The 23,300-nt window shown below is 39.0% G+C and overlaps 1 protein-coding gene across 1 annotated transcript; it reads left to right on the top strand.

Annotated features, from left to right (window-relative positions):
- The first annotated feature begins 1,059 nt into the window (after positions 1–1,059).
- LOC121732428 (GPI inositol-deacylase) lies at positions 1,060–23,136 on the top strand. Its single transcript, XM_042122297.1, has 17 exons — positions 1,060–1,314; positions 1,503–1,594; positions 1,820–1,950; positions 5,507–5,664; positions 6,569–6,844; positions 8,192–8,362; positions 9,169–9,287; positions 11,994–12,128; positions 14,610–14,766; positions 16,777–17,048; positions 17,730–17,858; positions 18,698–18,919; positions 19,908–20,096; positions 20,760–20,922; positions 21,735–22,171; positions 22,339–22,440; positions 22,615–23,136. The coding sequence occupies exons 1-17, from the start codon at positions 1,162–1,164 to the stop codon at positions 22,994–22,996; spliced, it is 3,288 nt and encodes a 1,095-aa protein (XP_041978231.1). The 5' UTR covers positions 1,060–1,161; the 3' UTR covers positions 22,997–23,136.
- Positions 23,137–23,300: the final 164 nt, after the last annotated feature.

The following is a 23,300-nucleotide window of genomic DNA, read 5'->3' as shown; positions in this document are numbered from 1 at the left end:
TATTTATGTACAAATAAACTTACATATAACGAACGCGATTAATAAAAGATATTAAATTAGGAATGAGATGACGTCACATCCAATTCGGAAGTTCTGCAAAAGCGTTTTCGTCAGTACAAATCCTATTTTCATAAAATTATATTTTCAAATCGACTTTATTTATCAATCATAAGCTTTTATTTGATGATAAGGTTGAAATACGGTTTTCTAGGCCAAGTTCTACTAGAAATATGTATTTGTTCAATGAAATTGAATATAGGTCGAGTAGCCTATTAATCGAAACCATTACAATCGATTAAAAAATATCGACAATCGAAAAAAAACAATCGATTGTTCGATTAATAGATTTCGATGTTACAACACTACTTACGGTTTTTCGATCAGCACGAGAATCTGACGCGAGTTTCACAGTTTTTACCCATCCGGCATCCCACAAAAGTGCTCAACGCCGCTCAAGAAGTTTTCACTTCAAAAATGACATTGTTAATAATTGTTATGTAGGGGTTTTTGGAAGAATGTGAAAGAGTGATGTTGTGTTTTTATATTATTTTCCTAAAATTGTGTTATCTGGGTTTTTAATGTGTAATATTGGTAGGATATTAACCATTAAATATTCGTTATCGTGCACAAGTGTGGGAAAGTGATGTAATAACCAGAAACGTGCTCTTTTGTGTTCCCTCCAAAACTCCATCAAAAGTTTCAGTAAAGCGTCCTACCACTTAACTGAATCGACCGACTTGACTTCTTGACTGTATTGACTTTATACTTAGACTTTGACTAGACTTTAAACCTGACTGACCTGACGATAATATAGAAAAAATTGTATAAAGAATATTGTTTTCCCGCCATAATATTATACTCGACACTGGCCATGGTTATAGCCGAAGTGGCATTATATGAAAAAAAAAAATTGTTATGTAAATTGTCAATGTCAAAAGTGTTTGAAAATTTGTGTTTTGTGTTGTGAATTGTGAAATGTGAGCGCAAGTTTAAAAATATTTAATTAGCCTCATAATTAATTGAAATGATTAATTGAATGAAAAAGAAACGACACATTTGTAATTCATTTTGAAAAAGATTCTATTACAATGATATTTTTGTTTCCATACAAACAGAAAACAAAGTTCTATTTTTAGTAATGAAATAACATAATTATTCAAAATGAAGTTATTTAACTTTATTAGTTCAAGCATTTTCCAAATAATATCGTTAGTTTTCGTAATCGGCTACCTTCTCGGAGCTCTCAACATTTATTTTTCTGACAAAAACAACTACTGTGCTATGACTTATATGTTTGAATATCCTCAGTTTGTTGTAAGTTTTACTCCATTTATTTATTATTGTTGCAAGTAAGGGCTCTCGCCTTCTACGACTCGCCAGTAGTGACTGACTATTATGAAACCAGCTGAACTGGTGTCCTTATAGTGAGCGAGAGCCCAAGAAATGTATCAAAATAAACTTAGACTTAAGTACAATGTCTGTAATATAAAATATTATTCTAGCACATATCCCTTGAAGCAAATAAAATTTTTCCTCAATATGGACTATATGCATATAGTGAGGGACGTTTCACAGAGAGAGCTAGGAAAATGTGGTAAGATTACAATAATTAGGGCCTGAGCTGTTTCAGCACTTCCTGATAAGTGCCGGATAGGCTATCCACCACTTAACTTGACGGATAGAGTATGAAGAATCTGTCAAATAAGTTGTGGATGGTCTATCCGGCACTTTATCAGGAAGTGCTGAAATAGACCCTAAATAAATATTATTTTTAAGTTATATCTCCTCATTAATGTTGTGATTCTCCCTTAATTGTTAGGTTTGATGGTATACCTGTGCTGTTTATACCTGGGAACTCCGGGAGCCACATGCAGGCAAGGTCTATAGCTTCTGTAGCACTACGGAAGGCCTTGTCAAGAGATTATGGATATCACTTTGATTTTTTCACGAGTATGTATGGTATTTGTTATTTTGTGGTTAGACTTGTAGTGAGTATTAATTGTAAATATAATGTCCTTAGATTACAAAACGTCATATACTTTGAGTAGAGGTTAGGTAAGTTGTCTACTAATGTTGTGAGTTGCCCCAAATGTCTTTTATCACAAGTAAGTATTTGTTATTGTGTACTTAGCTTATAGTGAGGTTAAGGGCCAACCACCCACATGTACCACAACCACACCACGTCGCAACGACCAAATGCCGTCAAGTAGTGGTTACGTGTAAATGGTGTTGCTGCAGCTTTTTGTAGTTGCGTTTGTAGTTGTGGTACCGACAAAATGTCGACGTGGTTGCGTTGTCGCACGTAGTTGCGATGTGGTTACGTACTATACTGGATGAGGAGGGGGGGGACAATGACTGCAAAATGTGGTACGTGTAAAACAGTTCATTTCAGGTTGTGGTTGTTGTGTGGTTGTGGTATGTGTGGGTTGGCCCTAATAAGTTAGTTATAATGTCCTGAGATTAAGCGATTCCTTGCCGCCTTTATTTTTCGAGCCTATTCGCCCCGGCCCCATATTAAATTAATTGACACGCGAGACGTGTCATTGGCCCTCCTAAATGATGACGCACCTACTTATGAGTTGTAAACATTTGGATCGAAAATCAAAAAATCTTCGTTTTTTATATCAAATCTACTGATTGGTGAAACAATGACACAAGGTGATTATTTTATAAATTTCCGGCTTAGATTGGTAGGTTTGATTCCAATCTATAATATGGATTGGAATCAAATATTATATCAAATCAATATTAAATATATTATATTAAATCATACAGTCCGGATAACTTGCCAGCCATATTTTTTTTGTTAAAATAGGGTATTTTAAGAATATAAATTAAATTATTTTGAAATTCATTGGCTAGTTTTTTCTCAATAAATTTTTAAAGTTTCGCTCTGACGTCATCATCGGCGGCCTAGTGACCTCTGCAGTATGTTTTAAATTTCCTTTCAATCTTATTTATAATAGCTGGTTCGTCAAATGCATGTTCTCATTATGTGAAAGCTGATACGAGAAGCTTACTAAAAGTTCGAAACGTAATGTTGGTCGAATTTATTGCTAATTTAACGCCATTGAAGGTCAAACAAAGGTTAAACATATTTGTTCAAAAATATAAGTAACTAATGGATATTTTTTTCGTTTATGTACAGAAAAACAAAAAACGAGATATTTCTCGAAATGTTTTTGTAATGAGCAAAATTAAAAAAAAATGGACAATCCCCATTTCTTATCGCCACCGCTTCCATGATTGCTATTCCCATTACGCTGCTATTTAGAAGGTCGTTAAGTGAAGGAGTGGTGCGGGGTATTTGGAAATTCGCGTTCATCGCCCAGGTACATAAAAAGGGACCTAAAACTGATGTCACTAATTATAGACCCATCTCAAAGCTGTGTATAATTGCTTAAGTGCTTGAACGTATTTATATAACCAATTATTATACCCCGCTTTGAATACGTCCTTTAGTACATCTCAACATGGGTTTCTCGGTGGCAGATCCACTGTCTTCAACTTGGTGACCTTCAATGACTATATAACGCACGCCATGGTAGCTGGTAAGCAAGTCGATGTGGTGTATACCGACTATTCAACATGTTTCGACCGCATAGATCATAGCATCCTTATTAAAAAGCTCGAATCCATGGGGATTAGCGGCAATCTTCTGAGGTGGTTCTCCTCCTACATCCATCGAAGGTCCCAAGCTGTAGTAGTTAAAAGATACATTTCCAGTTGGGTCGACATGCCGAGTGAAGTTCCCCAAGGTTCGCTGCTTGGTCCGCTTCTTTTTAACATATTGGTAAATGATATTCAAAACTGTTTACACTCGTCTCTGTTGCTTTGTTTCGCAGATGACATGAAAATATTCTTATCTATCTCGTGTCAATCGGATGCAGATGCTCGGATGAGTATTGTTCCCAAAATCGTCTCGATCTCAATCCCTCGAAATGTTGGTAGGCACCAGTGTAGTCCCGAAGTTCAGAGAATATTTGAAAAAAAATTATTCTGAATAAAAAAAAATGAGTTTGGGTTTGAGTTGCGTTGTCACCTTTTCTAGAAAACAGAACGTAATACCAACAAGTTAAACGCTCAAGCAACAATCGTCACAACGACTTACGACAGTTCGTGATCTAGGATCACGACTCCAAATTATTGTTTGACGTACACGTGGATCAAATAGTATCTAAAGCTTACAAAGCACTAAGCACTTTGTGCTAAGGTGCGCTACGTCTTTTAAGGATATAAAAACAATTAAAATGTTATATTGTACGTACGTTCGCACTCATCTGGAATACTCCTTGCAAGTTTGGAATCCCATGTATAATGACTATATAGATCGTACCGAAAACATCCAAAAGAAGTTTGTCCGATACCTTTGTTATCGTTTAAAAATTTACTATACTTAGTTCCGATAATTATCTTGAACTTTGTAAAAGGCATCATATGGTTCCGCTTAGGATTAGACGCCATGTTGCTGATTTAATTTTTCTTTTATAGCTAGCCTTTAACAAAATCGACTCCCCCGTAATTTTAGAAAAACTTAATTTAAACGCACCCTTTAGAATTTATTGATTTAATCCCCCCATATTTGTACCATTAGTTTCGACCAATTAGCGTCAGAACTCGTTTATCTTGCGCAGATAATAACTTTAATAATATTTCTAAATCTGTAGAAACTTGTTAAGGCCGTCCCCCGAGCAAACGACCTTGGCCATACATTTGCCGCGTTGCCGAGATCGCACCAAAACCCTATTTTTTTTACTTAACTTAGTTCAAAATTGTCCTAAAAAAATTTAAAACGGGGAATAGTAGTTTATGATATTGTCGATCTATTGGCGTGTGTTTCAAATAAAAGTATGTAATTTGTAAATCCTAAGGAGATGCTAAATGTATGCTTAAATTTTGATAAATTGGTTTTACTTTGGAAGCTGATATCAGGAGTATAATAAACAAAATTAGAAAATTTAAAACTTTAAAACGGGGAAAGGAATGTTGGTACACTGAAGATTATTGCTGTATTTTTATTATAACTTTGTAGCTTTCAAATTCTGAGTTTATAAGGCTTTAAATACGGTAAATTACGGAATCTCCGTAGGGAAGGCCCTTAACTAGCATTGCGACAGCCAAGCGACTGCTTTATGCATATCTGCTCCGGTAACGTTCGTTCACACAACTGACCCTTATTAACATAACTCATAAGGGACAGTTGTGTGTGGCTGTTTTTTTTTTGTATTTTATGTTTGTTATTTGTATTAGATGTTTAAACTTCTGTAAATGTACTAAAATAATCACGTGGCCACTGATGTTATTGTATCTGATGTATTATTTTTTATATAAAATAAAATAATTTTTGGTTTAAATCGAATCAAAAGCATAATTACAACTATTTTCTAAAATAATAATAGGTCTTTTGAAGATAGTTCTGGTTCACTAATTTTAATCTTATTTCTTGGTTATAAAATCTTTAACCGTACTGCAAAAGGTTATTAAAAATTTTTTTATGTTATTTTAGTAAGCTACAATGAAGAGTTGTCAGGGCTATATGGAGGGGTCCTACAATATCAAACACAGTTTGCTGCTGCCTGCTTAACCAAAATACTCAGCTTATACAAGAGCAATAGATACACAAAGACAGTACCAACATCAGTTATTGTCATTGGTCATTCAATGGTAATATTTTTACATTTTAGAATTGACAGATTTATATTAATTATTATAGTTAATCTCCGCAACTCTGTTTCGCAGAAGTTCGTATATCGTGCGGGTACATTTTTTTGGGATGAAAGTAAGTAACCCACACAGGCGCGTTATTATCGGTCGATAATAACGCATGCGGTATTGCGATAATGCGTCCCGATTATTGCACACAGCTGCGATTTTATCGTCCGATATTTCTTACGAGAGAGCGCCGCGCCGCGACTGCACTATTATACCAGCTCATACCTGAGTATGCAAGAAAATTGCGTTATTGCGATATACTTCCATTGCAGTGTTATTATCGCAGCAGTGTGTAACTACATGACCCTCGGCGTTGCTAGACGTCCCGATTTTTTCATCAAAATTCAATGTCCCGTGCGGGACAGGCTCAGTCCCGCTTTTCGGGGAAAGCCCGAACGTACGTGCAGCGTGCTGAGAAAGAAAGGAGCGTAATGAAGATAAGAGTGTGGGAGGTAGAGGGGTGCATTTTCTTTGGCTACTTTTGCTATCTATTGTCCCGTAAACGTTATTTAACGCAAATAAAATGGTAAAAATTTAATACCTTTTTTTACTTTGTCCCGCTTTTGACTAGAGAATCCCGCTTTTTCACTCAAAAAGTTCCAAAGTCCCGACTTGGCACAAAAAAAATCTGGCAACGCTGATGACCATTCTAAAACAAAGTGTACTGAAAATAGATCTAAGAGAGAAAATATCGCAATAACGCGCCTGTGTGCGGGAGCCTTAAATCGCTAAATCGATTTTAATGAAATAGGATAATTTTTATCACAGAAAAATGTATGGTTGCCGCACTATAAATTTTCTTCGTGTTTTTCTGCGCAACAGAGTTGCGGGCGACATCTAGTGTTGAATATTTCAGGGTGGACTCATAGCGAAACGTCTCCTCGCATATCCAAGAACGGTAAACATTACAAACATAGCGATAACTCTAGCGGCCCCACTGTTGGCGCCAGTGGTGAATTTCGACATGATCATGAACGATTACTACATGAGAATGGACAGAGAATGGGACGCGTTGAGAAGTGATCCAGCATTGTATGAGAAGAAGGTGCTGATTAGTATTGGAAGTGGACCTCGGGATGTGCTGATGCCGGCTGGAATGACTGCGTCCAATGATAGCTATATTAATACATTGGTGAGTTATTTTGGAAAAAAGGTATAAAATCGAACTGCATGAAGCTAAGTCTCGTTGTTAGCTCGTGACACGTCTCTCAGTGTAGTCTAACATTGACAGTATTTCCACAAATACTGTCAGAGAAATTTGATTCTGAAGGTGACTTTCCGATTCTGGCAAGCGACCGCGACCGACAAAAATTGAAATAAAATGCCACTTGATGACCTAGGTCAGGGATTGCTAACCTTTATATAAACACATGCCACTTTTCTGAAGAATCCTTTACTGATATAGACGTGCCATCGAATAATATTTTTCTTTGTAATCCTGACGCGAATTCAAAAATATAATGCCGCAATCACTTGGCGCTTTAGTTGAATAATCACTGTAATAATTTTGTGATCAGTAGCGTGCTCAAAATTTTATGTCGCGTGCCGTTTCTGGCACGCGCGTGCCATTGGTTCGCCATCCCTGACCTAGGTTATAGGTTGGGTCTCTAGACCTATATGAGTAGAAAATGTAACCTATAGCCTAGTTTAATTGCGTATATTTTTGGTTGCGGTTGCTTGACAGCGCTATGTTGATCGGAACGGATAGAATGCTTGTATACCTTTAATTTGTCGATATTTTCGATTGCATCTTTTGTTTGGTTTTGGATTAAAAAAATAAAAACCTAAAAATGAAAACTATTTTATTGTAGGTAAAATGTCGACACGGCGGATCAGAAAAAAAGCTTGAAATATACCTTATTTAATAGGCTTTCAGGGGGAATACAAAATTTTATTAATTACGTAAAAATTTTGGAGATATATGGATTTTTCGCTTCCGGGACGCAAAAAATCGCTAAACTTTGGTAGCTCGTAGAATAAAAACTATTGCGAATTGACACGCGGGTGTTCTACTCTCGCATTCATAATATTAATTCCTATTCAAAATTTAAGAAAAAAGACAATTTCCGATTTTTCGTCTCCTCCGTACACTTTGTGACGGTGGTCCATAATCATAGACTTAATATATACGACAGTATATATTAAGTCTATGTCCATAATATTATTTGTCATGTTTCTCTGTGTGTTATGGTTTGTATTTTTTATGTCAAGATAATGTTGCCATAAATCATAGAATAATGCGGTTGACTTTAAAGCATTAACGCTAAAAATGTTCTACTTCTTAGTAAAAACTAAAAAGTAATTACTCATAATATCTACTTGTTTAAAAATATGTAACTCCAATTTGATAGGTTAGGCTACGTATTTGATGAGGTATTTATTATTGCACCCCCAAAGGACTGATAATAACAGATTCGACATTTTTTCGTGCAACGTGCACTGCATACCTAACGCATAGACTATAGCTTATTTTTTTCAGGCAACATCAATTCCCGGAGTATGGGTTACTCCGGACCACGTCAGCATGGTATGGTGCAAACAGCTGGTGATGGTGATCAACAAGTTCCTGTTTGGTTTGGTAGATGTCACCACTAACCAGATCACAGAGAGTGTTGACCGTGTGAAGACGAAGGCGAGGCAGTATTTTCAGGTATATAATAAAATCCTCCTATAGTTTAAAGGTCCCCATCCCCATTCTATTGGGGAATTGGGTCATCGACCGGAGTATGTGAGTCCCACCCAGGCCACTAAAACCCCATGGTTCTCCACTCCCACTTATGGCAAAGTTGCGAAAAGGTAATAGGTATAATATAAGCCTTTCTTATGGTAATAAATATAATATAATAGTTTAGCGGCATAGTTTTGTGGGGGGGGGGGGGGGGGGGGCAGATTTAGAAAATCCTAGACTTCGAATTCGTGATTTTTAACATGAGTATCTTACGATAGTATTGAAGGTGTCAGTTAAAAACAAAATATGAGCGAGCGAACTGGAATTGAATGCCTCCCCTCTCACCACTCTACTCTCTCCGCTCTAAACTGAAACTCGCGAGCATTAGCGACGGATCGCTATTGTAGGGAGGGGGCAGCCCCCCCTGCCCGTACCTCACTATGCCCATGAGTTTTAAACTAATCACCAATTATAAACTAATCCTACGATACCTCAGTATATTCCTAATTCCTACCCATAGTAATATTATGAAAATTTTTATGTCCGTCTGTTACCTCATCACGCCCAAACCGTTGAACCAATTTTGTTGAAATTTGGTATGGAGATATTAATTTGGGTTCTGGGAAAGGACATAGGATAGTTTTAGGACCCAAAGTAAGTTATTTTAGTACTTTGAGTCAAAAACATTTGCAATTAAAAACTAATGATTCTTGTTCCTTTTCCACATGTTACCTATATTTAGTACCACCAGTACCTAAATAACAAAAAATATTTTGTTTTTTTTACAGGCAAACCGTTCAATGCTGTTGCACGTGGAGTCTCCTAACACAGTATCTATGGTGATGGACGCTTTCTGGTACGAAGACAATCGGCGCGTGTACCAAATATCCCGTCCAGACATAGACCGGTAATGTTTTTTTTTTATAAGGGGGCAAACGAGCAAACAGGTCACCTGATGGAAGGCAACTAGGTACCGTCGCCCATGGACACCCGCAACATTAGAATAGCTGCGTTGCTGGCACCTGCGGCTCTTGTTCATATGTTTTGATTTATGAGCAAGAGTATGTGAGTTTAATTGCGTCATTTGAGTGGCTAAATTCTTAATCGAGAGGTTTTTAAATATTAAATCCATAAACTGGATGGCGCCCTCAACTACGTTGCGAAATAATTCGTTTATCGCGTGGGAACCGTAAATTTTTCTGGGATAAAAAATATCCTATGTCCTTTCCTGAGACTCAAAATATCTCCATACCAAATTTCATCAGAATCGGTACAGCGCCTTAAGCGTGAAGAGACAGGTACACAGACACACTTTCGCTTTCATAATACAAGTATTAGTATGGGCCATCACGGTTTTGATTGTCTGATGTCAAAAAAGTATAACCAATCAAGTTGAATAATTTAACTCCTGACATCTTTGTTATGTTTTACATCAGGGGTTCCCAAACTTATTTTGTATACCGCCCACTTTGAGAAAAAAAATTTTTAGGCGCCCCTTTTGTTTCACCTACTTCCAAAAAGGAGGAGGTTATATGTTCGGCTGTGGATATATCCAAACAAAAATTTCGAAAATCGGTTCACAAACGGCGGAGTAATCGTTGAACATACACAAATAAAAAAATAAAAAGAAAAATATTTCTTTTTATTTTTTTATTTGTGTATGTTTAACGATTACTCCGCCGTTTGTGAACCGATTTTCGAAATTTTTGTTTTGTTGTATTAGGTTTCACTCCAATTTGGTACCATGTTCACAAAAGAGGTGACCTGATGATGGGATCCATGAGTAATCGAGGAAACTCCTCGAAATTTATATGGAAACATATGGTGATTTTGGTTTTTTAAGAAGCATCCTAAGCATATACTACCAAAACGCAAGATTTTGCACCGAGGTATACTATGGTTCCGAAGATACGAACTCTGGATTCCTTATAAATACAAGTTCGCGGGTTTAGGCGCTGTTTTAAGAACTGAAAGCATATGCTACTATGCAAATTACATTCATCATCATCATCATTACCACGTCAGGGTCACCAATGTCACCAAAATTAAACATAACAAATTCAGCCTTAACTCCAGAGCGTAAGGAACACATTTGACATTACTTTGAGAAGTAAGCTGCTTCGGTAATACAAGTACATGCATGTCTCCGAGGGATATACGTGGGAGAGCCATGCTTCGGCATGAATGGGCCGGCTCGACCGGAGAAATACCACGTTCTCACAGAAAACCGGCGTCAAACAGCGCTTGCGCTGTGTTTCGCCGAGTGAGTGAGTTTACCGGAGGCCCAATCCCCTACCCTATTCCCTTCCCTACCCTCCCCTATTCCCTTGGGATTATATTCCCTATTTCCTATGGGCAGGGTCCCATCCTTACCCCTATTACCCTGTTCCCTCTTAAAAGGCCGGCAACGCACTTGCAGCTCTTCTGATGCTGCGAGTGTCCATGGGCGACGGCAATTGCTTTCCATCAGGTGACCCGTTTGCTCATTTGCCCCCTTATTTCATAAAAAAAAATGTCTCACTTCCATACAAAGTTATACAAACGGCGCGAAATCGCCGAGATATTATTTACCTACTATTCTGCAAAACAACCTAATTTCAACCCTATGCATTGCGTTTAGCGTTCATTAGTACAATAACTGCCGTCTCGCCTGTGGTCTCGCTTCATCTGTCGACTGTCAAGCGAGCGGCGCGGCGGCGCGGGGCCGGGCGCGCACAAGCGGCCGAGCCGCAGCGGCCGGCCATCGAGATAGTCATAGATACCTTAGTATGCAACCGCCCGCGCCATGGATCATGCGCACCTGGGGCACAATTTTCAGGATGTGAGAAAAGTTCATCTTCGAATAAAATACCGAAGTATGAGATCCGAATTCGTACACCACATGTGGCCGCTTGGAAGTTGAAGCGTTCGAGACCGGTTTCCTGCACAACTTTGTTCAAAATTCTTCACAACGCCCCCATTTTTTCTGGATCCCATACCGCTCCCCTATAGGCCTTCAGCGCCCACAAGGCGGCGTTATCGCCCACTTTGGGAAAGGCTGTTTTGCATAGTCAAATTCAGCTTACCTTTCGATAAATCGAATCAAAGCTTTATACAATCAAAGTTTATCATTCCAACGCTATTTATGAAAGAAATGATTTATTCTACAAAGACAGTAAGATGTGATGATAGATACATTAGCGTATTTAGGAGCTGGCTTATTTCCAGAATTTCAAGCAATCATAATCATTATTTTAAGGTATGATATTACATCATTTTGGTCTATTTTAGGTGTGAAAAATCTTTCCTGATTAGAAATCAGTTCTTGCTTATTTTTTTTTCTCACTCTCACTAGTTTTGCGTAAATTACGTTGCGGGCAACGCTAATATCCATATGATAAATTGCGAAAGTCAGTCTGTCTGTATTTAACGTGTTTATGCATAAACCGCTAAACCGATTTACATAAAATTTCGTATGGAGATACCTTGTCCCCAGTCCCAGAAAAGGACGGTAAAAGTATGGTTATAAAAATATTATATTATTTAAACAAACATACTTTCTGTTTACCTCTTAAATGTTGCAAGGTTACAGATAAAAGTGTTTGATTTATTTCAATGTCACATTTAATTTCAGAATGACCTACTTAATGATAAGGCTGGTGAAATTTCCCCAAAATCGTTTTGTTGCTGTGGAATCTGTGAATTTGGATGACAAGGATTGGATATTCGGATGTAACGCGAATCAAGTGCACAACACTTATCGATATTGGTGAGTATCGATTTAAAATCGATTATTATAGAAACCAAGTTTTTTAAAGGAGTTTTGAGTATAAAGGCGAGACCGCACTAAGCGACACGACGCGACGCGACACTTCCATAGAACTGACGTTTTACAAACGTGAATCTGACATTGACATTTTACAAACGTCAGTTCTATAGAAGTAAAGTGTCGAGTCGTATCGTGTCGCATTAGTGCGGTTTCGCCAAAAAGCTGATCGCAGATTTATTAAATCTACATTTACACGAAATGCGACGCGTACGGTGCAAGAGAATGTGCGAGGTTTCACATCATTGCAAATGATTTTATACGTGGGATAGCCATACTTCGGCACGAATGGGCCGGCTCGACCGGCGAAATACCACGTTCTCAAAGAAAACCGGCGTGAAACAGCGCTTGCGCTGTGTTTCGCCGAGTGAGTGAGTTTACCGGAGGCCCAATCCCTTACCCTATTCCCTTCCCATCCCTATCCTCCCCTATTACCCTATTCCCTCTTTAAAGGCCGGTAACGCACCTGCGGCTCTCCCGATGCTGCGAGTGTCCATTGACGACGGAAGTCGCTTCCCATCAGGTTTGCTCGTTTGCCCCCTTATTTCATAAAAAAAAGACGAATTTTAAAATGCGGTACGTACGGCGCGTGCGGTGCGTACGTTGCTGACAAATATGTGATCACCTTAAAACATCTTAAAACAGACGCATGGTAAAAATTAAATGACCTCCACCTCATTTTTTATTATCAATTTTTATGACTAAAAGCCTTTCGTTTTTTTTATGTAATTTGCGCTTTGCTGTATGTAAATGATTGAGGGCCGCGCCACATCGGAATCGGAATCGGCGCTGCGAGCACTTTCAGTGTCATATGATTTTAAACTTTATCTTCATTATTGTAATTATAGTATCGCTTGAGAAGTCAGCGCCCACGGGCGGGCGGCCATCGGGCGGTGATTTCTCAAGCAATACTATGTATTACAATAATGAAGATAAAGTAATCACTAAATGACGCCTGCAACTCCGTTGCGCCAAAATTCGTTTATCGAGCGGGAACCGTACGTTTTTTCCGGGACAAAAACTATCCTATGTCCTTTCTCGGGACTCAAAGTATCTCCATGCCAAATTGCAGCAAAATTGGTTCAGCGGTTCGAGCGTGAAGAGGTAACAGACAGACATACAGACAGACAGACGGACAGACAGACAGACAGACACACTTTCGCATTTATAATATTAGTATGGAAGTATGGATATAAGAAGTTTCGACCCAGTAGTCCTAAAATAATATAAAATCGGCTAAGTGCGAGTCAGACTTGCGCATGAAGGGTATAAAGTTGTCAGTCCCTAGATGCCTAAATTAGTAAAACTAAAATTTTCCTAAAATAAGGCATAAAGTGACTGGCCCTTTTAGATAAGACACAATTAATTGATCATCTATCATGTACACTAACAGGGAATTTAATAACAAATTAAATAATATGATGAAGACAAAATATCTTCAAAAGTTGCCCTATTTTTGTGAAAGCACCCATATAAATAGACGAACATATAACCTCCTCCTTTTTGGAAGTCGGTTAAAAATCATATGACACTGAAAGTGCTCGCCGCGCCGCGCGCGGTTGCCATTCCGGTGTGGCGCGGCCCTAAAGATGAAATTAAATAAAGTTATTTAATAAAAAACGCGGTTTCTTTGTTCTTTATGGTTAAGTAATACTTAACAATGCAATGTTAGAATTCAGGAAGTGAAGATTAATGCATTGTTTGTATGTTATTGTTATCATTATCACTAGCCGAGTATTCGCAGTATGTCTGGTTTTCTATGTCTGCTGAGAGATAGTAAATTATGATGAAAATATTATGTTGAAAAATTCGGGAATCTACTAAATGACTTGCAAAGGTGACGTTATCCATACTGTAACTCCGTCACGCTTAAATTGCTGAACTGAAACTAAATATGCTGAAAGAGAATCGTCACTAGACTTTGAATAAAGTAAATAAATAAAGACGCCTTTACTAATGGGCGTATATAAGGGGGTGTCCTGAGGGTCCGGAAATTACTATGCGAGCGTCACGAGTTTCCCCATACAAAAGTGAAAAAAAAATTTGGTCTTTCAGCGCTGCTACTTTCACAGTGAACTCTCTACAAGGAACACGTACACACCCTAAAGTATTATCACTTATTTTTGTTACACCCTGTATACGCACGTGTCTTTACTATTAATTCATCAAGCCCCATAAGCTTACCGGCGAGCGAGACACAATAGAATAACAATAGATTTCCAAGAATCCACGATCGAAGGATTAATAATGCTACACAGTATACAACATGTTTTGTAAAGTGTCTTGTCTAATTTATCAGACAACACATTTTATAGCGTGTCTATCGTATAAATATTTTTTAATGATAGAGAAAATCTAGGTATATCTTGTGAGTTGATTTAGTAAGATAAATATTTTAGTAATGGAAAAAATCGATAATTCCAGCAAAGAAGCGACGTCGCTAACCCAACTCAGCCGCTGGTCCGGCGCGGCGACGGAGTTCGGCAAACGGAAACTGGCCACAGTACACTTGCACCACATCATGGCGAGACGGCCGGACTGGACGCACGTGGTCGTTAAAGTGTCGCCCACTAATAAACCGGTTTGTTCTAGCATAATATTATGTAGTTCAATTTGACAAAAAAACCTACCTCAAACAGTATTTCCTTTTAATGGGACCATGTTGAAGTATCCTCTTTCCAACAAAAAAAGGAATTACCAAATTCGATTAGCAAGCGGCGAAGTAATCCGCGAACAAACAAAAAAAACATATAATATACGGTCGAATTGAGAAACCTTCTAGAAGTCGGTTAAATAGAACGAAGCGACGTTGCAAATCTTTTAATCCAGCTAATCCAATGTATCGCAAATGTCTATGATTCACAATGAACTGAAAGGTCAAATATAAGAATCCACAAAAATAATACGTGGGAGATCCATGCTTCGGCACGAATGGGCCGGCTCGGCCGGAGAAATACCACGTTCTCACAGAAAACCGGCGTGAAACAGCGCTTACGCTGTGTTTCGCCGAGTGAGTGAGTTTACCGGAGGGCCAATCCCCTACCCTATTCCCTTCCCTACCCTCCCCTATTCCCTTCCCTTCTTATCCCTACCCTCCCCTATTACCCTTATTCCCTCTTAAAAGGCCGGCAACGCACCTGCAGCTCTTCTGATGCTGCGAGTGTCCATGGGCGACGGAAGTTGCTTTCCATCAGGTGACCCGTTTGCTCGTTTGCCCCCTTATTTCATAAAAAAAAATGTTGTATTCTCTTTTATCACTCAAAAAATGATTCATTAACATTGAAATGAATAGCTACTCTTTATAATATTACATCTTGTAGCGGTACGCACAATTAGCGCCACATTCCTGCATATCGCGCTATTGAAGTTTTCTAAGTGCTTCGGCCTGACCAAGTATAGCCACGTCTCGTCACGTCAATATATTTACCACGTCGACGTCGTCAGCCTACTGAAGGACATCAGGTTCCTGAAGGAGGAGCTGGCCGGAGTTCGAGGTAGATTGCAGGCATCAGAGTCTACGATCAGTGACTTACGTATTGAATTATCGCAATTAAAAAGTGGTAATTCAATATGTAGGTCACCTGATGCTGATGCCGCATTCGTCACTACTCGTCGTGGCGCGCAAGCGAGCACGTTTAGCCCGTCAGCATTATTGGACGGGTCAACGAACACCGCCGCTGCCGCCCCCGCTCCCCTCCCGGTTGCGCCGACCCCGAGTCCTCAGGCGACTCAGAAAAACTTTGCGACTGTTGCTGGTCGCCCCGCACCTCCCCCGCGGGCGAAAACTAATGGGGCGAATGAAAGCCGCAAGGCTCCGAAGAGTCGCGAGACTGAGAGCCGCAAGGCTACGAAGAGCCGCAAGGTGGAATCTTCTCGGCTTGGCAAGGACGAAGGCAGGAGGTGCGATGAGGAGGGCTTCATACTGGTGGAGAGGAGGAAGAAGCCCGCCGCCCGCAACCATCGCGGCACCGCACCATATGTACCTGAGCTGCGTCTGCGGAGCGAGGTCCCCGCGACGCCCCTGTACATATCCCGCTTGCACTGGTCCATGGAGGTCCAGGATGTCGTGGACTACATCTAGAAGAAGACGACACTGCGCCTGAGGGTCGAGCGTCTGCAGTCTCGCCACAAGGTTAACTTTAGCTCCTTTGTGGTGACAGTACCGACGAATCTTCTGTCGACTTTCGAGGCGCCGGAGTTCTGGCCGATGGATGTAGTCTATCGGAGGTTCCGGGGGAGACTCCGGAACGAAGCGAGTCACGTCGCCGGCAAAATGTGACAGTGTTAGTTTTTAAGTATATATAAAATATGTATGTTAGTTTTAAGGTATTTATTATATAATTATATGTATGTTAGATTTAAAGTATTTGTTATATGGGCCTCTGATGCCTGAATTAAATGGTTTGATTTGATTTGATAGCACCTCGCTCGGTCGGAAGATCTTTCTTTGCAGCGGCACACACATGGGAATATGCGACAATCTCAAAGGTTTAGAATTTTTGCCACGCCATAAACATCCTTATAGAAACAGATCTGCAAGGCTGTTTAGGCCACATGCCATTACTAATAAGGATTATGTTTCAAATTTTAGATAATACTCAACGTTGACATAAACGACCATGCGTCTAGACAGATCAACGTGCAACTACCCTCACCTTTCTCCTTCACAAGAAACATCATTATCGAACGGACCGAACCTAATAGTATATACTACGAGTTACTTCTAGATGACTTCAATTTAGTATACCAAGCGTATTTATTGTATGTGGAACCTTCTGGAAATTGTCAGGCTACGCAGTACCACGTATCTGCTGAAATGCATGTACCCTGGGCGGAGAATAATGAAAACTACCATTATTTCACGTGAGTCGGTTAAGTTTTGTTTCTTAACTATCTTAATTGCATGTCAATGCGTACTGTACCTTGATTCTACTATTTAATCTTATATATAACATTCTCGTGTCACAATGTTAGTCCGCGTACTCTTCCGAAACGACTTTACTGATTTTAACCAAATTTTATATGCATATTCAGTGGGTCTGAAAATCGGCTATTAGGTACTTTTTATATTGATAAATGCATTTTTTGAATAAATAATAGTAAATTATTACAACTCGAGACTGACGGCGACCATTGTTTGTGCGACGGGATAGCGATGGACGTTGCCATGGTGACATACTTATTTAGTCACTTCAATAAAATAATACGGGCGAAATACTTTATATGGCAAAGAAACGTTTGCTGGGACAGCTAGTTATGTATATTTTTTTATTCAAAGTGGGTGTCAGAAATACACTTTTTGAAACTCGAACTTACAATGATTTTACCACTTGTTCTAGAACTAGCTCGGCGAAAAGAACCGTCGTAAGAAACTCGAACATAACCTATCAAACTTCAAATTAATAACATTCGTGAGATTACTATTTTAAATTTAAATAGTTTGATGGAAAATGTGGAGTGGATTGAAGAAGGAACGTAACTGTAATATTTTTAAAGCAGCTGAATTATTTTAGTTGAAACATAAAACAAAACCTTTTATTACAGGCATTTAAAACGTACGCCCATGAAGATGCGCCTATTTAAAAGTAACCCGAATGTCACAGTCGGACTGGACACTACGGACAAGGTTAAAATAACGCTCTTGTTAGATCCACAGTGTACTTTCACAGTAAGGTAAGCTTTACATTAGAATATGTGTATTGTAATGTAGCATATTGTGTTACAATTTGTTTGTTAAAGATCGCATATATTTATTTTAATTCAGTCGGTTCGTTAGCTGTCTATAGTTTGGCCGCAGAGAACGAGAAAACTAAAAATTAATACATCGATTTTGTCTTCTTCACTCACGGACATAACAATTTGTGTGTAAGAGAGAGAGAAAGAGCATGCCTATCACTTGACAAAAAAGGGATAGCTGCGATATATCGCAAGTTTCTTGTCCCTTACAAGAATAGTTTTGTCAATGAACGAATATCTGCTTACTCCGCGACTATATTAAAAATTGTACTGGTGACTGGTGTTATAATTTTGAACATTCGTTTCCAGTTTTAAGAACAAACACTAATTTTAGTGTCTTAACTCTTAACATACCACGCCGAAAATACGCGGCCGAAGTTTCGTGGCCGATATTACCTTCCGACGCATACGGCTGATATGACACGATAAGAGCCGAAATTACGCGGCGGAAATTCAGTTACGCAACGTTGTCCGAGTATTCAGTGTCTCGAACGCCGCGCCGCCGAATTGACGCTGAAAAAAAACATTGCCGCCGAATCGCTGCCGAACTTACGCTCGACCGAAGTTTAGCTGTACGCTAAATGCGACGTAATTTCAGCATGGTGTGTCATCGATAATTTAAAATACATTGCAGGCGTAATCTTGCCGAACTTCGGCCGCGTATCTTCAGCATGGTGTGTTTAGACACTTAGATTTTACTAAAGTAAACATAAAATAAAAGCATCTATCAACTAAAGTGCCATTTTTCTCATTATAATAATAATTTTTGTCCCCAGCATTTCACAATCATGGTACCACTCGCTGGCTCAGATGGCTCGCAACTACACACCACTGTTAGTGCCTTATATAGCTGCTATAGTGCTACTAGCGGCTAGGAGTAGTTTACTATACCTAAAGGAGCATGGCTCCTGCCTGAGTATACATGGTGCTCTAACAAGTGACGGCGTCAAACCGTACTATATATTGGTGTTTGGACGACTGGGATCGACTTTATTGTTGTAAGTAATGTGTATGTTATACATATATTATAGAACTGCTTAAGTCTGGTAGCGGAACAGAGAAATTTTGATAAACTATTTGCTACTATTTTCTTTACTCGTGCGGCCTTGCGTTAGCGTTTTTGTTCTCGAGTGAAAGAGACAAGTAGCGTTATGCCTTTTTTAAATTTCTTACTGTTTGGTGGCCGTAGTATAGTGCCTTATGTGAACTTTGTAGAACAGCTAAAAGTAGTACCTTCAGCCAAGTTACTATTGCTTATTTGACGACGAAAGTTGAAAAAAAACACATTACGTTAAAATAACTACAGAGCCCTCTAGAGGGCAATGGTGCCCCCATTGCCCTCTAGAGGGCTCTGTAGTTATTTTAACGTAATGTGTTTTTTTTTCAACTTTCGTCGTCAAATAAGTATAGAAGCATAAAAAATTACGTTGCCGTATGGGGTATCAAATGAAAGAGCTTTGTTAACACATTTCAAACAGCTGTTACCCGCGACTTCGTCCGCGTGAAAAAAATGTGATAAGTTGATAACAAAGAATGATCATTATGAACATGGTATCTTATTTGGACCATATCTTATGCAGCAACAAAAGAATTTTGAAAATCGGTCCACAAACGGCGGAATAAAATACATAGGTAAAACATAAAAAAGTAAAAAATATCATACACCTTTTTGGAAGTCGGTTAAAAAGTAGCCTAAGTTACTCCTTATCACATCAGCTATATGCCAATAAAAGTCCAGTCAAAATCGGTCCAGCCATTTCGGAGATTAGCCGGAACAAACAGACAGACATACAGACAGACAAAAATTCTAAAAATTGTTATTTTGGTGTATGTACCGTCTAAATATTCATATGCATGTAGTAAAAAACGGTTATTTCAATATTACAAACAGACACTCCAATTTTATTTATATGTATATAGATTTGGTTTACAATTTTTTTAAACTTACTACTTGTTGACGTATTTTTATAACTTTTGTTATTTCAGTTCAATTCCAGTACTGGCAATATTCTTAGAGAACGCTAGTTGGAGTAACCTAGAACTGCAATACTTTACTCGATCTCTACTCGTGTTACCCGTGTATATGACGGGCTTGGGCATACTGAACATAGCGGCCGCGGCTGTGCTCGTTTTGATGGTGTTCTCGTCGCAGATCGCTCATAGAGTGCTGTTCAGGTGAGTGGCGAAAGGGTTGAAATGTCTTACATGAATTGTGTTAATTTCTGTTTTTTTTTTTAATGAAATAAGGGGGCAAACGAGCAAACGGGTCACCAGATGGAAAGCAACTTCCGTCGCCCATGGACACTCGCAGCATCAGAAGAGCTGCATGTGCGTTGCCGGCCTTTTAAGAGGGAATAGGGTAATAGGGGAGGGTAGGGAAGGGAAGGGAATAGGGGAGGGTAGGAAAGGGAATAGGGTAGAGGATTGGGCCTCCGGTAAACTCACGCACTCGGCGAAACACAGCGCAAGCGCTGTTTCACGCCTGTTTTCTGTGAGAACGTGGTATTTATCCGGTCGAGCCGGCCCATTCGTGCCGAAGTATGGCTCTCCCACGTATTCTAAGGTCCTTGTAGTATCCAAAGTACTACAAGGACCTTAAAATAGCGATCGAAATAACCTGACAGCTATTGGGTGACTTTAAAGTAACGCTATTTCTGCTAATTAGTAAATATTTCTTCTATGACATTCACATAGCTGCCCAACACCATTTTTATCAAGTTACATTTTACAAGTTGGCGATGTTAATCTAAATTATAGGCACACGTTAGAAGATCTAAGTGGGACTGTCTTTAAGGGACTTTTTTCGCACTTATGTATTGTATTCGTGACATGAAACAGGATAGTCTGGCGCGGTGGCGGCGCTAGCAATCCTCTGGCCGAGAAGATAACGGCGGGTCTGCAGCGCGCGCCGGCGGTGGTCAGCTGCGGCCTGCTGTGCGGCGCGACGCTCGCGTGCGGCGCCGCCGCGCTCGTGGCGGGCGCCGCCTTCTACGCGTTCATGGTAAGTGTGTGTGCGTGTGTGTCCGCACTCAGCGTGCACAATAGCTGAGGAGATAATGGCGGGTTTTCATCGCGCTGTTCGTACTCGGCGTAATGCTTTTTTCTGTTATTGTCACAGAACAAAGATCAACTTGGAATTGGATCGTAATAGTATCGCCACGCCGTCAGCCAGGCGTCAATTTGACTACTCGCAATTGACGTTTGAATCCAAACGCTTATCGTGACAGGGGCAAAAGTAGACGATAAGTCGTAAGCGCGGTTCGAGCCTGTTCTTAGACGAAACGATTACGTTACTTTTCCGATTAGTGTGCGTTGCAGTAGAAAGTTTTACTAAATGGCTTGAGGCGATACGGTAACGATGAGTTTCAGAGTTACTATGAGTGCTGTAAGCATGGGCGTACCCAGATTTCAGCTAGGGGGGAAGGGAGGTGGGGGGCAGCTCATACCTTCGAGAATATGGTCGGTCTGGTATTTTGAAACAAAAAATCATGAAAATTGACTTTTATTAATCTGACTGAAAAGATATTTTGTTTCCAACACTTAATTTTGCGCAGAGTACACGTTACTGATTCCCATTTGCCAGGAAAAATTGACGTTTATTTTATCTTCAGGGGGGGGGGGGGCAGCTGCCCCCCCCCATGCCCCTGCCCCTTCCTGGGTACGCCCATGGCTGTAAACTGTGGCCACTGCGCCTTACCTATTAGTGTCATTGGAACATGTACAACCAGACTATGTTAGGAAACCTAGCTTCTTAGCTAGACTAGCGTATTTGCTTTTTTCATAATTGATTTCATTGAATATGCTTTGTTTCAGCTTTCAAAAATGTACGAGGAGTATTTAGAAGATTATGTGTATAAACTAATGGCAAAAATTGGTACACGAATATGTCGGATATTCAAATCTAAGCCCAAAGAAAAGGAATTGAAAACAGATCTAAAAGCTATCGAGAATAAAAAAGATGAAGATGGGAAAGAAGAAACATCAACAAAAGGTGACGAAAAGGAAAAAGAAATATCTAAAACTGATTCTGCAAATAATCTGGAAGCGATAGAAAATAAAAATGTAAAAGAGGAAATGGAAAAAGATGACAAAGATAAAGAAATAGAAGTAACAAATAATAAATGTAATAACGAAAATGAAATAGACGAAGATCTAAACAATTTGAATTTCCACATGATGTTGTTTTTCCTGTGGATGTGTGTGACGATAGTCAATATACCGGCGCTGTTGACGTGGGCTAGAAATTTCAAGTAAGTGTTATTATTTATAGACAAAAAAAAATTATAGATAAAAACCATAGACTTACAGAAATTGACGTAAACACGGACTGCAGAGTGAAAAAGAGATGAAAGAGCGAGAGGCCATTAGTTTTCTTAGTCTTTTATTATTAAAGATCTTTAGTAAATTTTTTTTTCAGGTACAGCATAGCCCTAAAACCTGACACATCCTACTACACGGGCTTAGTCATGTCAGCTTGTTCGTGCATTATCTGGCAACAAAACGGACCAAAGAAAGAAGCGTAAGTATTTAATATACTTAATTTGGTGAAATATTGTTTGAGTTATTTTCTCATAACATGTCTCTTATTATTTAAGTACTCTATAAAATACCATTTAACATTTTTTATCTATGGCTTTATTAGGCTTTTTCATAAAGACGGCAAAATATACCTACAGCAATGTGTTTTTTTCAGAAAATACAATGACGCTGTATGCTCCCTGATATTTGCCATGGCTGTTATAATTATTGCCCTTGGACCGTTTTCACTGTCGATTATGAATTATGGAATTACCTACATATTTGCCGTCATCACAATACAACAGGTATGCACAGAAGAAGAGCCAGAAAAATTTGCACAAGAAAATGACCCTAAAGAAGATGAGATACCACCTGAAAAAGAAAACGTAGAAAAAGATGAAACAGAAGAAAATAAAAGTGACAATCCTGCAGAAGAAAAAGAGGGAGAAAATACTAACAGTGAAAACACTAGTGACTGCAATGTATGTAGTGAAAGTAGGATATACAGTATGTTTAGAAATCTTAGAGAAAAACTAAGTTTTGGAGAAAATGAGTAGTCGAGTCACAATAAAGCCACAAAATATCCTCCTAAGTAATCGACAATAGTTTTTAAAATTATGGCTTATAAATGGAAAATGACCTTATGGTATCTTTCCTCTTTTATTCAATCTCTTTCACTGCAAGTTAAATGTATTTACTTAAATATAAAAATGAGTATTAATTTCAATGAACATCAGCCTTTGATACTATAGTTTGTGCGTTTAGATGATATGGGTGACACTTCTCATATTCCTTGCTACGGGTTTTTTTTACAAGAAAACAAAAAATCAAAATGTAATAAATTATATTCCATCTACAAAA

The sequence above is a fragment of the Aricia agestis genome, chromosome 12, assembly GCF_905147365.1.
Source record: "Aricia agestis chromosome 12, ilAriAges1.1, whole genome shotgun sequence".
Classification (NCBI taxonomy): Eukaryota; Metazoa; Arthropoda; class Insecta; order Lepidoptera; family Lycaenidae; genus Aricia; species Aricia agestis.
This window is presented reverse-complemented; position numbering and strand designations above follow the sequence as displayed.

What these genes read in the sequence shown, in the direction of transcription:
- LOC121732428 (XM_042122297.1), top strand. Translation starts at nt 1,162, where the DNA reads ATGAAGTTATTTAACTTTATTAGTTCAAGCATTTTCCAAATAATATCG. An exon ending in TCCCGTCCAGACATAGACCG is followed by an intron (nt 9,288 to 11,993) that starts GTAATGTTTTTT and finishes ATTTAATTTCAG; the next exon opens with AATGACCTACTTAATGATAA. An exon ending in GCTCATAGAGTGCTGTTCAG is followed by an intron (nt 20,097 to 20,759) that starts GTGAGTGGCGAA and finishes GACATGAAACAG; the next exon opens with GATAGTCTGGCGCGGTGGCG.